Consider the following 14,071-nt stretch of genomic DNA (forward strand, 5'->3'; position numbering starts at 1 on the left):
ATATAGGAAAAGGACCAAAAAAGGAAGAGGAAGCTATTTAATGGATAGAATGTCTCCAGCCGTCCTCAGGCGGACTGAGCCACAATGTCTGGAACACAGGTGATGACACTACAGGCTATCTGGCTGTGTTTACATGGAGGACACATTGTCACGCACATCATCACACGCACGCCCCTATCACTTCTGTCACAGTAGCCAAGGGACAAGGTTTATATTTAGTTGATGCAGAGACACAAACTAACGGACAATCATTTTAACTCAATCATTTTGTTTCCCTGAAAATAATTATCCTCTTCAAGGAATCTCATTCATCTATTAACTTTGTTTGTTTTTGTATATGCTTTGCATTCTAAGTTGAAAACAGAACGGAGAGTGCTTGTGCTTGTCTTCGCTCACTCGTCTCTTGAGGGGACCCAGACGGGCAGATTTGACATCAGGTGCCTGGTAGGAGAGCCAGAGTCCCGTGGCCACGTGCATGACGAAGCAGAGCGAGTCCCCATATTTAATCTCTGCCACTCCCATGCCCTCGATGTCCCGCTTGGGGCTCTGCTCCAGCTTCTCCTACACAGGGGAGGAGAAAATGAACATGTCAAAGCTGTGAAATGCATGAGTACACGTGCACATAGAGACATACTGGATGCAGATTTGTTCTTAATCAAACCACCGACCACATGTCAACTGCATCTGCTGCTTAATGCTCAATCCGTGACAGAGAGGGAGGATTGTGATTGTTTTGCTATTAGGATCAGATATAATTGCAACCCATAATTGACATGAAGAGTCCCGTGATAAATGACTTGACTTGTATTCTATAATACATGCTTTAAATCCACATTGGAAGGGTCACTAATTGGCTCACAATCACCAGCCATATCTAAAACTCCATTACACAGAGTAGAGCTAAAATGTCGGTTCAGTCACAGTCGACAAGTTCAGCTAAATTAACCTCTTTGGCGTAGCTTTCGCTGGTGCAATAATTCTTATAATTTTCATTGTCCTTGAAGAAATGGTGATTTTCCAGTCCAAGGATAGTGGGTGGTTCATTTGTAAAGGTTTAGAGGTGATCCTTTGTAACTCCCTCTCTGTGGCGTTTAATGAGGAAGTGTGTGGTTAATCCCATGTGACACAGGTCACCTTGAGGAACAGCAAGGAGTCCAGGTCTCATATGTGTGTGTCCTTGCCTTAGAAGCTCTGAAGCAGAAGGCCGTGGCGATGGTGTCTGACCTCTCTCGGTCCTGCAGCACCAACCCTCTGTCCTCGGTCAGGGCCAGGTAGTGACCGGTGGTCAGGTGCCGCAGTCGGAAGGGCTGGCCCCAGCGGATGTGGCTCCCACTCCAACTGTCAAGGTCACCATGGATACACAGATACACATTAATATGCACACATAAAAAAAAAGGATCAAAGGTTGACTTTTGTAAGCCCCGGATGTCTAATATACACTAATTAGTTGATCTAAACATTGCCGCCAGCTGTGAATTATCTAGCATGCCATGCAGCAGCGTAGAATAATTAGCAAATAGCTGAAAACATTTAACTAATTACGCACTTCGTTTCTATTCAGGAAACAAAAGAGGGTCAAAATATGGTCGATGTGACAAATATCACATTTGACACAACAAGTGAAATGGAAAAGGAAAGATGCATCCCTGTGAGGTTGTAAAATAGCCGGGTCAAAGAAAATGAGAGGGTGGCAGACGGAAAGAGAGCGAGGAGGGGAGATAGAGGAATGAAGAGACAGAGAGGCCATAGTGCAGCTTTAAATCATAGGTAGTGAGAGGGAGGAAACGACAAATGGGTCCTGAGAGTAAAAAAAAAAAATAGAAGAAGAAACAGCAGGCAGAGAGACGTCATGCAGACAAGATGAGGGGAAAAAAACCGATGGAGGCAAACAATGGCAAAAATGAAAAAAAAGAATCTAGCAGGCAGTGAGAGACAGGAAGGAAGGCATCATGTAAGATACAACCCACCTGATTCGGAGTGGCTCCATCCTCCACAAGGACCTGGCCTTGGCGCCAGCTTTACCCGTCTCATAGTTGACTATCCTGGGGATGCCAGAAAAGCATGAGTGGGTGGTCTGTCTGTGGATGCTTTAAATGTCTAGCCACCACTGATACTGTCAAGGTCATTCTCTCTGGCTTAGAAGAATACCACCTCTTTACTCTCATTTGTCACACTGATATTCACTGGGAGGATGTTCGTCTCAGACACATAAACACATAAACACTGAGGCACGGGCTGTATTTACTCTGCTGACAGCAGCATCACATCCGTCAAACAGAGACATGTGCGCCCTGATAACCCACAGCTACACTGTCTATCAGTGATATGGGTGACTGGGTCCAAAGATAAAAGAAATCACTCATCAACCCCCCGGTGACAGCTTGGAGTGTGTTTGATCTGCCCCAGAAAAATGTAAGACCTTTAAAAACCATGCTCCTTTTGTTGAATTTCAAGGACAACACTAGAGGAAAGCTGGAAATTACTATCTAATCCTGCCCCCATATTTGCCATGCTGGGTTCTAAAAATAGACCTGGTGTGTGTGCATTATGTGTGTATGTGTGCCCAGGAGAAAGACACATCTCTTGGCACCTGGCTGAGTGATCATGGGCCTTGGCCGCTGTTTTGACCCACTTCAAGTCCAGTGTGCCATTTTTCTGTGGCCTACCTTATCTGTGTTGGCACCAAGCAGCTACACTGTGGATATAAATAACACGGCAGCCATTTTTTCTCCCATGATAGCAGAGTGTCACGCTGGTCAGAGGCTCTTTTATGAAGGTGGGAGTTGAGGAATCATTGTAATCAACAGGTTAGTTAGCATCTCATGTGCTACATACAGTAACTGGTTTGCTTTAACTAAGTGTGACCCTAATGCTGTACTGTAATCTAGGTTATTTAGCACTTGTGAACTTGTGCTATGTTTCACACCTCTGCTGCTCTTCACTCTGGTCTGATCCTGGGATGGTCACTACTTCGTCATGTCCATGGAACAGCCGCATCACATGACCACCTAACAGGTAGCCTATTGACGGAGGAGGAAGAGAAAATTAAAATATTGTGACTCTTGACATTTAATTTCCCGTTTTGTTGCTGCTTCTGCCTCCATTATGAGAACTTGTTATCTCAGAGATCTGGAAAGAGAGACTATCTGGATCACAAAGATGAGTTATAAATTCAGAGATCACTTCCATATGTAGGTGTAGGTTTTCTAAAGTACTCTATAGTCACTAACAAGCATTAATGCTGGGCTTGGTCACAGCCAAATAAATTACACTTTTAGATAGAAATTCTCCATGTTTAAAAAAAAAACTGTTAAATGAGATTCTTTTTATCATACAAATGAAACAGAAAAGTGCTGCGAATGTTTGAGGGCCTTTCCTAATTAGTGAAAACTTGAACCCGGCTTGAAATATATTTACTCATTCACATTCATCTGACTGCCTACACCCTCTTCCTTTTTTCAAGTGTGCATGTTTTCTTTCCTTCTTAAGTTTGATATATATATATATATATATATATATATATATATATATTTCTCTTGCTTTAGGAAATTTGCAAACTTGAAAAAATAGAGATTTGTGGAGAAGACTGTGTAAAAAATTGTGAAGAAATAGTGGACGCAGGGGTTTTGTGTAAAGTCTCTACCTTCCTCTATGTTGCTACCAGAGCAGATGGGATGGACGTTCCACAGCGTCTGCATGAAGGAGGCGTCCACCTGGATGTTGCCATTGGAAATGGATAAATGCTGTAGGACACAAGGAAACATTACATGCAATGTTTACTTACATTATGTGCATCCATTGAACTTTTTAAAGATTGTCAGTAACCAAAGAAATTAAAATACATCAGCATGAACGTCTTTATCCGACGAATCTCTAAAGAATCACCTGACAGCAAACCATTGTTGATTCTTTGGATAGATCTGCACTGGATTTACGATAAAAAAAAATAAAAAGTTAAACTGAAAGGAAGTTGACTTTTTAAGCAGGGTTCAGCTTATGTTTGAAACTTTATAATCACTGATGCAGAAGGAAAGTTTAGTATATCATGTGGAGTGTTGAGGGCACCATGAAACTGACTGACAGATGCCTTGAGTGTTTGGGGATTCATGGCATCTGGGGGCTATGCTGTATGTGTGTGTGTGTGTGTGTGTGTGTGTGTGTGTGTGTGCATGTGTGTTTTCCATAGTTTTGTACATCACAGTTCTGTCCAAAAAAAACAAATTTTGTGGCAGCTGTGTCCTGATCATCCTCTCTCCCCAGACTCCCTCTGCAGCCCTTAGGTGCTGCATGTCCCCACAACCCACGGTGTGGGTGAAAGCAGGGACAGACTACCAGATTGACATTGGTGACTGTAAGGCGATCATGGTCATCTGGCCGTGCCCCTACCGCCAAGGGAGGGTGGGGGGGGGGGTAAACACAGCCTGACTGCTGTCACCACCTCCATGGATCACAGGGAACATGCTTCCCAGGGTTTATATTGCACAGTGCTATGCACAGGGGGCAGGATGGCCTCATAGTAAAAGAGCTGAAGAAGCTAGTTCAGCAGTGCAGTAGGGACATAATCATTATTAATGGCAGCGAGATGTGGGGATGTGACGAGGAAGATAACGACAGAGGCTCAGCGGCAGTCTAAAGAAATCTCAACAACACAGTTATCATAATCTCACAAACCAGACATTTCCAGCGCAGTTCAAATGTTGCTTAATGTAATTGTTAGCATCCAGAAGGGAAAAGTTGTTGCTCTTAATATTCAGTAGGATTTAAGCCTCCTGCAGGAGTGAGGTCATGGGAAAAGCGCAGTATGTGGTAACCGGATTGGGATAATCTGAAATTTTGTCACATCAGGGAAAGCAGATTTGATGGTCTCCTACTAAGACCTCTACATTATGCATGCACACACACACACACACAGACACACACATACAGTGAAGCCTCAACGATTAAATGGCAAATAACATGAACTTACAAGGTATCGCTCAGAGGACACGCTGACGAGGATGAGGTCATCACCGATGCGCACCTTCTCTCCTTCCGATCTCTGCTTGGAGGCAGGATGGATCGTCCACCAACAAGCCTCACCTATAATGGCACACACACATACACACACATATATAACCTGTCTACATGTTTTTAATTTGAACAGCTTTGACTGTCACTGCCCAAACGTCATCTTTAATCGCTAAGTATGTAATAAAGGGAGTGTAGGCTGAAATGAGGAGTCAAACACATCTGAATGCACCATGGCAACAATCTTTTCAAGTCATATTGAAGCAACTGCTCATTTACTGCACGGTATGAAATAAATAATAAAGCAAATAAGAAGTGGGTCCAGGTATCAAGATACCACAACAAGACGATCAAATGTGCTGGGGAGATGTAATCAGCACTGATAAAAGAACCACACTGCGTGTCTACACTGCTCCTCAGGGAATATTAACTGAGATGCTGAAAAGACACACAGTGAAATTTGCTCATGAACAAATACGGTGCAGAGAGAGAGAGAGAGATAAAGAGGAGTAGGGGGGTTGTGGAAAGCAGACAGTAGAGAGGAAGAATAGACTGAGTGAAAGAAACTGACAGAGAGACATAGAGACAGATAAAGAGAGACATAACCAGTGAGGGTAAAAAAAAAAAAGAGGAAGAGGTGGATAAAAGCAAACTGTACCAGAGCTTTTCTTTTACCTGTTGAATCCTCCTGCAGGCCGACATCAAAGGACAGCTTATCTGTCTGTGACCTTGATGTCTTCAAACAGGCCAGGTACTGTAGTCAACAGACACATCAAACCACACAAGACAGAGCCGTCACACTCGCACGCTGCTTTTCATGTGATTGTCATATACTTTAATTGCCAATGACGTTTAAATCCTGCTTCTGTGATAATCCGGTTTGAATTTTTTATGATGGAGACATGGATGGCGGTTGTGTCCAATCTCTTACCATGGAGCTGAAGGAATGCCGCAGGAGGATGGCGTGTCCGTACAGAAGAGTTTTGTGTCCGCCACTCTGCGCTGCCTAAAGAGATCATTCACACACATGAAAACACAGAAATACACAGTTTTACACGTCAGCTCCACATCGTGACAGAACAGCCCCAGTGGTCTCCCTCCAACCGCTTCAATCTACAACCCGACCTCTGGCACTCAATGTTGACCTCAGCGAGGACCTTCTCGCTGACGATGATGACCTCAAGCCGGGGGCCACATATCTCCTGGGAGAGGGTTTTGGCCATCCCATCTCGCCAATAAAGACATGCAATCTGACTTGCCACAGGAGATGGTGTATCTGGCTCCTGTATCCATGAGCGAACAGGATACGGGGTCATCTTTCCTGCACTCCGACTACAGGAATGTCGGAAGGATGAACAACTACTTTAAGTCTCCGATGCAGTGTTAACATTGGTAGGGAATGACTTCACCGCTTATGGGGTTTGGGTTAAGATGCAGGAGGGGAACAAATGAGATCTCTACAGGTAGAGATGCAAAGGGATTTTCTGTTGCTGTTTTTATTCGGCAAGCAACTCCCATGTTACTCACCTTCCTTATGAGCCTCTAGGAAGCATTAAGGTAAGAAAGAGTGTCATTATTCAGAAAGAACAAATGTTCTCCTGAGCCTTTCTGCCTGCCACTGCCTTATTTTAATCTTTGGTACAAATGATGAAAGTCCTGGGGGCACACGTGATAGTCAGAAAGTCAATTTTTTTTGAGAGGGATTAAGAAAAACAAGTTGAATCCCATACCAATACCATTGGCACAGGATCAGGAAATAATTACTGAAACAATGCCAACATTCTAGTTTAATCACAAAAATGCAATCACAGCAAGACACTAATGATGTGTATCTACCAATGCTGTAGATTTTTTTTACAAAATTACAGTCTTATAGTTGTTGGTGAGATACATAAATCATGGCAGTGTTTCTTGAAAACATCCAACCATGCACCATCTCTCTCTCTCACTCTCATTCCGTTTCTTCTTTTTCTCTTTCTCTCTCTATCCCGATTGGCTACCGGGACAATAGTGGGGCCTGTGATTTGATGCAGTTGTGTCGTGTGGACTGCAGCACTGGCTTCCAGGCTTCTTCTATGCTGCTGGCTACTGCTATATGCTGGCTGAGGTACTGAGCTTAATGCGGCGAGGCACATCCAGCTGCAATCACCACAACCAATAAACCTAAGTCTCCCGCTCACTTCCCTTACCCCACGGCTGGGCAGTGTGTTGTACAGATAGAGCACAGCAAGGGAAATTGTGGCTCGTATCAGTTAGAAAAAAAGAATCTTCTACACCTGGAGACAAATTACAACAAAAATTGAATACACCTTGAGCAACTGAAATGAGCAAACTGCATTACCCTCGGCTCATTCAACCATAACGGAAAAGACTATCTGATCAAAGAGAAACAAGCTCTGTACTGTGTCCCTCATCTAGCTGTTGACCACAAGTGACATCTTCCTATCAATTTAAAGGCGTGACATTTAGCTGCCTCCCAGTGTGTGTGAGCCCTGCAGCAGATTATATGTGTGTGTGTGTGTGTGTGGCTGCACTGTTGTGGTTTCTCTATAAGGGGGGGTGAGAAGAGCCATGAGCTAACACCAAGCTAAAAGAAAAAGAGGTGGCAGTGATAGCAGAGGAAAAGAAACGCCAGCACGCCAGAGGTCATCAGAGCGGCTCTGTCTCTTTGACTGACTGATCTCATCATTTGCCCTTTTGACCGGCGACCTCCCAAATCAAACGGGTCATTGCATTCTGGATGAGTGATGACAAATTCACACAGAGCGCTCGCTGGTGGTTATTGAGCTAAATAGGGGTTGGCATTTACACTAACTGTTAGTGTGTTGTCTTTGCAGGTTCCTGATGGTCCCCTCTGTGTCTCAGTGGCTTCCGGCTAAAACAGGCCGGACTACCGATTTGCTCCAGCCACTGTTTATTGATAAGCCCATCTGTTCAAAGACATATTGATCTCAGAGCCTCAGCCGAGACATATTCAACCTCCATTTCCCCTTTAATGGTGCTTCCTCCAGTGACATTTCAGCGCAGGCGAAGAATGATGAATAGGTAGACAATATCGAAAACAGATAAACGTGAGTGGAGAGAATGCACTGAAGTAACACAGTGAAAATGGCCATCCAAGCTATCTAAAGGTCCCTGGGGTATTTGCTGCAAAAGGAACATATGGTGTGAAAGGTTAAGAAAAGAAATATGAGATGAGGAAACTAGTCTTTTAGAAAGTATGAAACTCAACAATAGTAAGCGTTATGTTAAGGCCTTAAAGAGGTGCTGATGCAAGAGGAATAAGGCTGGACTAGCAGTTAAGTATGTCCATTTGAGCGTTAATTTAGCGTTTAATATTTTGAGCACCCTTTTTTCTCTGCTGCAGCTCATAATTCCCTGCCAGCTGTATAGCTCTTACACTCCCCACAGCAGCAGTGGAACCAATGGTCTTGATTTCGTCATTCTGCTGCAAAGACAGTCCACCGCGGCCACAAAGCTCCAGCCCTGACACATCCATTCATCTCTGAAGTCAAGTCGATGAATATGAGCCTTAACAGCTGAGGATTTATGGAAATTCTCACCATCATTAGCCATGTGGCATTAAAGGGTTGGACTGGCAAAAAAAACCCCAAAAAACTGAAAAGACTCCAAGTGATGCTGAGAGCTTTTTTATTGAGTCTCTCTCATTTCAGAAATCTTGATCTAAGATGTTTGCATCATCTTATAGCATACAGCCAATATGAGTAAAAGAAGATAGTATGACAAATGAGAGCTTATCCTATGTGGGGGGGCGTGCATAAAACAAATGATACTGCAAAGAACATCCATCTGAATGCCCTCAGGACAGGACTAATGTTAATCTGACGCTAATCCAGCATTGGTGCCGCTCTAATTCTCCAGCAGTGGAAAGTGAGTTGTATGAGAACTGATGTGTGTGTGGGACCTTATTGGGAAATCTAAACAAAACTCTATTTGTCTCTGTCAAGTTGGTAGGAGCTCAGACACAATCTACTCACCCAGTGTGCACGGAAAAAAAATCCATATGATCATCAGTTATTTCAAAGCATTGGCTCAGGTGTTTGCATAAACTATGATTTCTAATGTAAACAGAAAATGTCAAGTGGTGATGCGCTGCAGCAGACAAGCCATAGGAGGCTAAATTAGGAGTTTAATTAGGAGTGCAAATTGTGTATTGTTACTAATCTACTGCATCATGCATGAGGGGTGACAGAGGAATGGTATGAGTGGTGAACATACCAATCGATCCGGGCCGCGTGTCTATCATGCGGAAGATGGAGATTATACACAGAAAATAGAAGATAAAGATGGGAGAATTACACATCTGTCACAGCAATGGGAAAGAGAAGGAAACACACTCGAAAGAGGACAATTGAAACAACATCAGGAGCAGAAACAGAGTGAAGAATGAGCGCTGATTACAAATCCTACCACATGCTATTGATTACATGTACAGATACCATCCACTACCCCTCTCATTATTCTTTTAAAAAAGATATTTAAGTTATTCAAAATCTTCTCTCAGTAATATAATGCACTCTTTGCTTGTACATTTTCTCTTTTTTTTTTTTTTACAAAGGAAATGATGTAGCTAAATTAGACTTTTCCTTGAAGCCTTGGTGTTAATCAAATGGGCAAAAGGACATGAGGCACTTGAGGAAAAGCTGCAGTAATGCCAGGGCATCCCCTTCATCCTCATCAGTATTCATGAGGGCCCGGACCTCTCTGCAGCAGGGGTCCCCAGGCCAACATAATGGGCCTATTTTGCCCATTAATCTCTTTATGGTGACTAAACAAGTTAAGAATATTAAATTTAGTTGACTGAATTTGCTACAATATACAGTTTTACAACCTTGTCTTTTAAAATGTCTTAACAGACTGGAACAACATATAGAGTATGACTCAGGATGGCTTATCAAGAGTTGAAGTACTGAGTGTCAGAGTGTTTCTTATCTGCATCACTCACCCCTTCACTGTTCTGTCCGCTCTTGGCCAGCATCTCCTGCAGGGCCCGTACTGACAGAGACTGCTCCAATACAAAGGTACAGATGCACAGGTCCGGAGGAACATACTGCAACAGCAGAAAAGTAGGTCTTGGGTTAAAAATTAACACAGCAGAATGTTCTCACAAAGGAGTTTCAAAGGTTACTTTCCATTTATTCTACATACAGAATTCCTCTGTGTTCTCATTTTAATAGTTTTAAGCTGCACAGGGCAGATTTTTACAGCATATAAGAATGTACCTGAGTATTATCGTGTGTGGTTAGTCTTCTCGGCAGTCAGGAAGTGACGAATCAAAAATTTAAAGCAATCATCCAAACAGGAACCGGTATTGTAAATATTGGACATTTTTTACACCATCTCCACCTTCTGTAACCATTAAGAAAATGAAAGACAATGGCTTTTGGGTGCAAGGAGTGTGCTGTTTAATCATTTCTGGGTAATGAAATCCTTGAAAATGTTATCTCCTGCTGCCTGCCACCAAAATGCAAAATTGCCTACTGCACCTTTGCTTTAATGGATGTCACTGCCATAGCTGTTCATTAGCGTACAACCTGATAAGGTGCACAATAAATGTAATATTGCTTGTAACTTTCTTCTTAGCCATCTCTTTTTAAAACTCAAGATCATATTTTGTATTGTATTCCTGTGCAAAGAACATAGGGTAAAAAAGTACCATCTAGAGTACAGTCAGAAAGCACTCACCTGAGAAAACAACACTGCTGCAACATCCCACCAACACTACCCCATCATGGTTTTCCTTAACAAAAGCACCATTAATGAAAGGATCACCACAGTCACCTGTCCTGCCTTTCGTCTAAACTGATTTTGATTTAGTGGGTAAGGACCTTTTTGCCACATAAGCAAAACATCCTGAGATAATCAGAAAAATGAAAACTGCTCACTGAGACTACAGGGATATTTTGATTAGATGCCCACTTCTAAAATCTGTGCTGACTGCTGCAATTTTACTGCACTTAAACCAAGTTCGTCTTAATCAAGTAGACGAATTTCATTAAAAGGTATTTTAAAAACAGATTAAGTGCTCTCTGGTCAGTCTGCGCTCAGATAAGCAAGGTCTTAGACGGAGCGTTATTTGAAAAACAAAAAAACAGAGATGATGCCAAATCGCATCCCAAACCAGGGCAGCAATGAATGGGACAGGAGAGGATACAAGCAATCCACTGACAGAATGAGGGAAGAAGTGATAGAGATATCGTGGGGTATGGCTACAAGATAAATGATACCAACCTAAACACCCTCCCTGGCCTCCTTACTGAGTATCCCAACACCTCCTAAAGTGGTTCATTCTAACCTCATTTGCAAACTTCACACAACCCAGTTTCAGGTTGAAGAAACAATGGATTCACATGTAAGATCACCAGAAGTAAAACGGCTGCTACTGTGCAAAATCTCGGTAACTTGATTATTAAAATCTATGTCGCAGTATAGACACTCCAGGCGGGGAAAGAGATGACTTGATTTACAGCGGCACATGCCAGTATGTTGTAATCCAACAACCCTGCTTCCAGATAGTCTCTTTGACCGGCAACAGACAACCGACACACTCCCAAATGTCAAAACCTCTTAATTTAGACATCAACTTGAATGACTTGTTCTATTTTTAGAGAGTTTATTTTAATCCTTCATGTCTCATTTTCTTGTTGTACAGACATGCAGAAAAAAAAACATTCAGCACTCCCATAAATACACTTAAAGGAACAGTACGACATTTTGGGAACTACACTTATTTCCTTTTGCCTCGAGTTAGATGAGAAGATCACCACCACTCTCATTTTGTTAAATTTGATGCTACAGCCAGGAGACAGTTAGCTTAGCTTAGCATAAAGACTGAAAAAGGGGAAATAGCTAGCCTAGCTCCTTCCAAAGGTCAAAACATCTGCCTATCAGCACCTATATCTCGTTCCCTATATCTGGAGTCTCCGCTGGTTGCCTGGTAACCTCACATTGATGAGAGAAGACTCTAGAAAGTCACCACACCCAGCCGAGAAATAGTCTGGCGCAAGCACCTCATAAAACCCTGACTTGCTGTTTTTTACATTTAGTTCTTTGTGAGGACTGAACAAATGAGATACAACATGTTAATTAGTGAGCTTTAGAGGTGCTAATATAATAACTCTAATATCAATACAGATATGAGAGTGGTATTGTCTCATCTTTTTTCCCTTCATTCTGTAAGCAGAATAACAATGTAGCTTCTTGTTTTTTGGGCTGGTGAAACCTCTGCACTAGCCAGCCGTATCTCTAGCAGTGTCACTGTTGAGAAATCATAATAAAGGCTCTAGTGGGAAGCAATCCACCCCCACGCTCATCTCTGAGGGTGACTAAGAGCTGACCTTTGCCCTCTCAACAATAAGGACTGTAACAGTTGGTGGGGAGGGAGACTGACTCAGGAGAAAAAGGCAGTGAAATGAAGGTCTAAAAGAGCTAGAGAGGATGATGAGTGTCCAGTCCTGACAGGGTGTCCTCTCACAAGGCAGAGCGGGGAGACAGCTTTACAGCGGCTCGGCCATGCTCTGACGTTTGGTTTATCACCTGTCGTTTGCTGAGGGAAAGAGCGTAGCTAGATGGCGGGCTAGGATGGATCACATCTTTATTTCTGTCTCCAGAAAGGGGGTCAAACAGGGTTAAAACTGATTGCCATGTGGAGACACGCTTCCTTTTCAGCTTAATTGGAGAGCTGCTAAAACTGTTAATTGAAGGGGTAAATAAAGGAACTAAAACTAATGATTTGCTCATATCAATTGGTCAGTGCTAGTGTAGGGATATGAAGAGAACTGTCTTGATTCACATACAAAGACACAGCATCACTGCCATTATGGCATGGTGGCATCTACCCTCCAGTGGTCATAATATTGAGTCGCTGACAGGCAAGAACTGCAGGTCATATATCACAATCAACCAGCCTCTAACAGGCTGATTGATGTTGGCATTTAAACCGCGCACTGTTTAAATCAACCTCATCCTGTCGTGCTAGTTCTGTGCCCCATTATTAGACTAGTTCACCAAGGAAAGGAGGCATCCTACTCAGCTGTCCAGGCCCACTTCTAAATTGCCATCTTGGGTTTTTTTTTTATTTCACCACACAATCGTTGATCCCAAAGGTGGGGTGATGCCTTTTCATAAAACCGGCAGGCAATGAAGACAAAGTGCCAGATAGGGAGAACATCCATCACACCTGTCAGGTATAATTACCATCCAATATGGGGTGAAAGCCTCACCTCCCTCTGTGCACAATAACCCCCCATCCCCACTCTTTGTGAGAGCTGTTGGAGGGCAGGCAGGGGTTGTTGAAAGAAGAGAAGATACTAAATGCCAGGAGTACAGTGCTCCATGTACTAACACATTTTGGATCTTCTGTACATCATTCCTTCTTCTTCTCTCAGCTTGAAAATCATATTTGTTTTACACATTTACACACATTACATATTCCTGGTGCCTTGGCTTCAGTGAAATTAGTCTCAGACAATACTAATGGATTATGATTAAAAGACAATCAATGTGGAAAAGCCCATTAGGCCTACTGTCAACAGGCTATAGGAAAACATTAATGCCAGATTAGCAGCAGAACAACATGTGTCAGTGAAAGATGAGAGTATCCTGGGATTGCCATGACTCTTTCTTGATCACTTGTTGAATTTTTTGTGCAATAAGAAGAAGAAGTAACATCTTAAAGTAAAAAGAAAAGTTGAGGATGCTCTTCATAATTTGTATTTGTTACACAAAAGTGCATTAATATGGCAACCCACTGATGACAAACACAAACAATTAAATTTAACTCATTAAAACTTTGCACTTAGTTGCACAAACCAGAAAATGCGTCAGCAGCTACAACCGCGCAGCTCAGCGGCAATAAAGCTGTAGGCAATTACAGCCGACGACAGCACTGTTTATGAAACAATCCATCAAATACGTCCAGGGGAGTAATTTCAGGGAATTATCATTTGACGGTGGGCCCACAGAGATGCCGACGTTGTCCCTGAACCCTTGGAAGAAAAGCTCATCAGCAGGACTGCGGTGGATGTGAGCTGTTGTTCCTGCT

The 14,071-nt window shown here is 42.8% G+C and overlaps 1 protein-coding gene and 1 long non-coding RNA gene across 9 annotated transcripts in view; one reads left to right on the top strand and one right to left on the bottom strand.

Annotated features, from left to right (window-relative positions):
* LOC137199880 (ryanodine receptor 3-like) overlaps positions 1–14,071 on the bottom strand; it is a 113,834-nt gene that overhangs the window by 76,229 nt on the left and 23,534 nt on the right. For 5 of the 8 annotated variants that reach the window (XM_067614477.1, XM_067614475.1, XM_067614476.1 and 2 more), the window contains exons 3-12: positions 9,974–10,078; positions 9,247–9,267; positions 5,939–6,013; positions 5,683–5,761; positions 4,967–5,079; positions 3,644–3,743; positions 2,927–3,020; positions 1,968–2,042; positions 1,182–1,338; positions 397–561 (exon numbers count right to left, since the gene is read on the bottom strand). In XM_067614477.1, coding sequence (XP_067470578.1) covers positions 397–561; positions 1,182–1,338; positions 1,968–2,042; positions 2,927–3,020; positions 3,644–3,743; positions 4,967–5,079; positions 5,683–5,761; positions 5,939–6,013; positions 9,247–9,267; positions 9,974–10,078 — 984 coding nt within the window. The remainder of the gene's footprint in view (positions 1–396; positions 562–1,181; positions 1,339–1,967; positions 2,043–2,926; positions 3,021–3,643; positions 3,744–4,966; positions 5,080–5,682; positions 5,762–5,938; positions 6,014–9,246; positions 9,268–9,973; positions 10,079–14,071) is intronic. The other 3 variants (XM_067614482.1, XM_067614480.1, XM_067614481.1) reach the window with 1 other exon arrangement.
* On the top strand, positions 2,530–3,793 carry LOC137199881 (uncharacterized). The gene is made up of 3 exons (XR_010931867.1): positions 2,530–2,807; positions 2,889–3,015; positions 3,665–3,793. It is a non-coding gene; the product is annotated as an uncharacterized lncRNA (long non-coding RNA).

This window comes from Thunnus thynnus, chromosome 16, assembly GCF_963924715.1.
Source record: "Thunnus thynnus chromosome 16, fThuThy2.1, whole genome shotgun sequence".
Classification (NCBI taxonomy): Eukaryota; Metazoa; Chordata; class Actinopteri; order Scombriformes; family Scombridae; genus Thunnus; species Thunnus thynnus.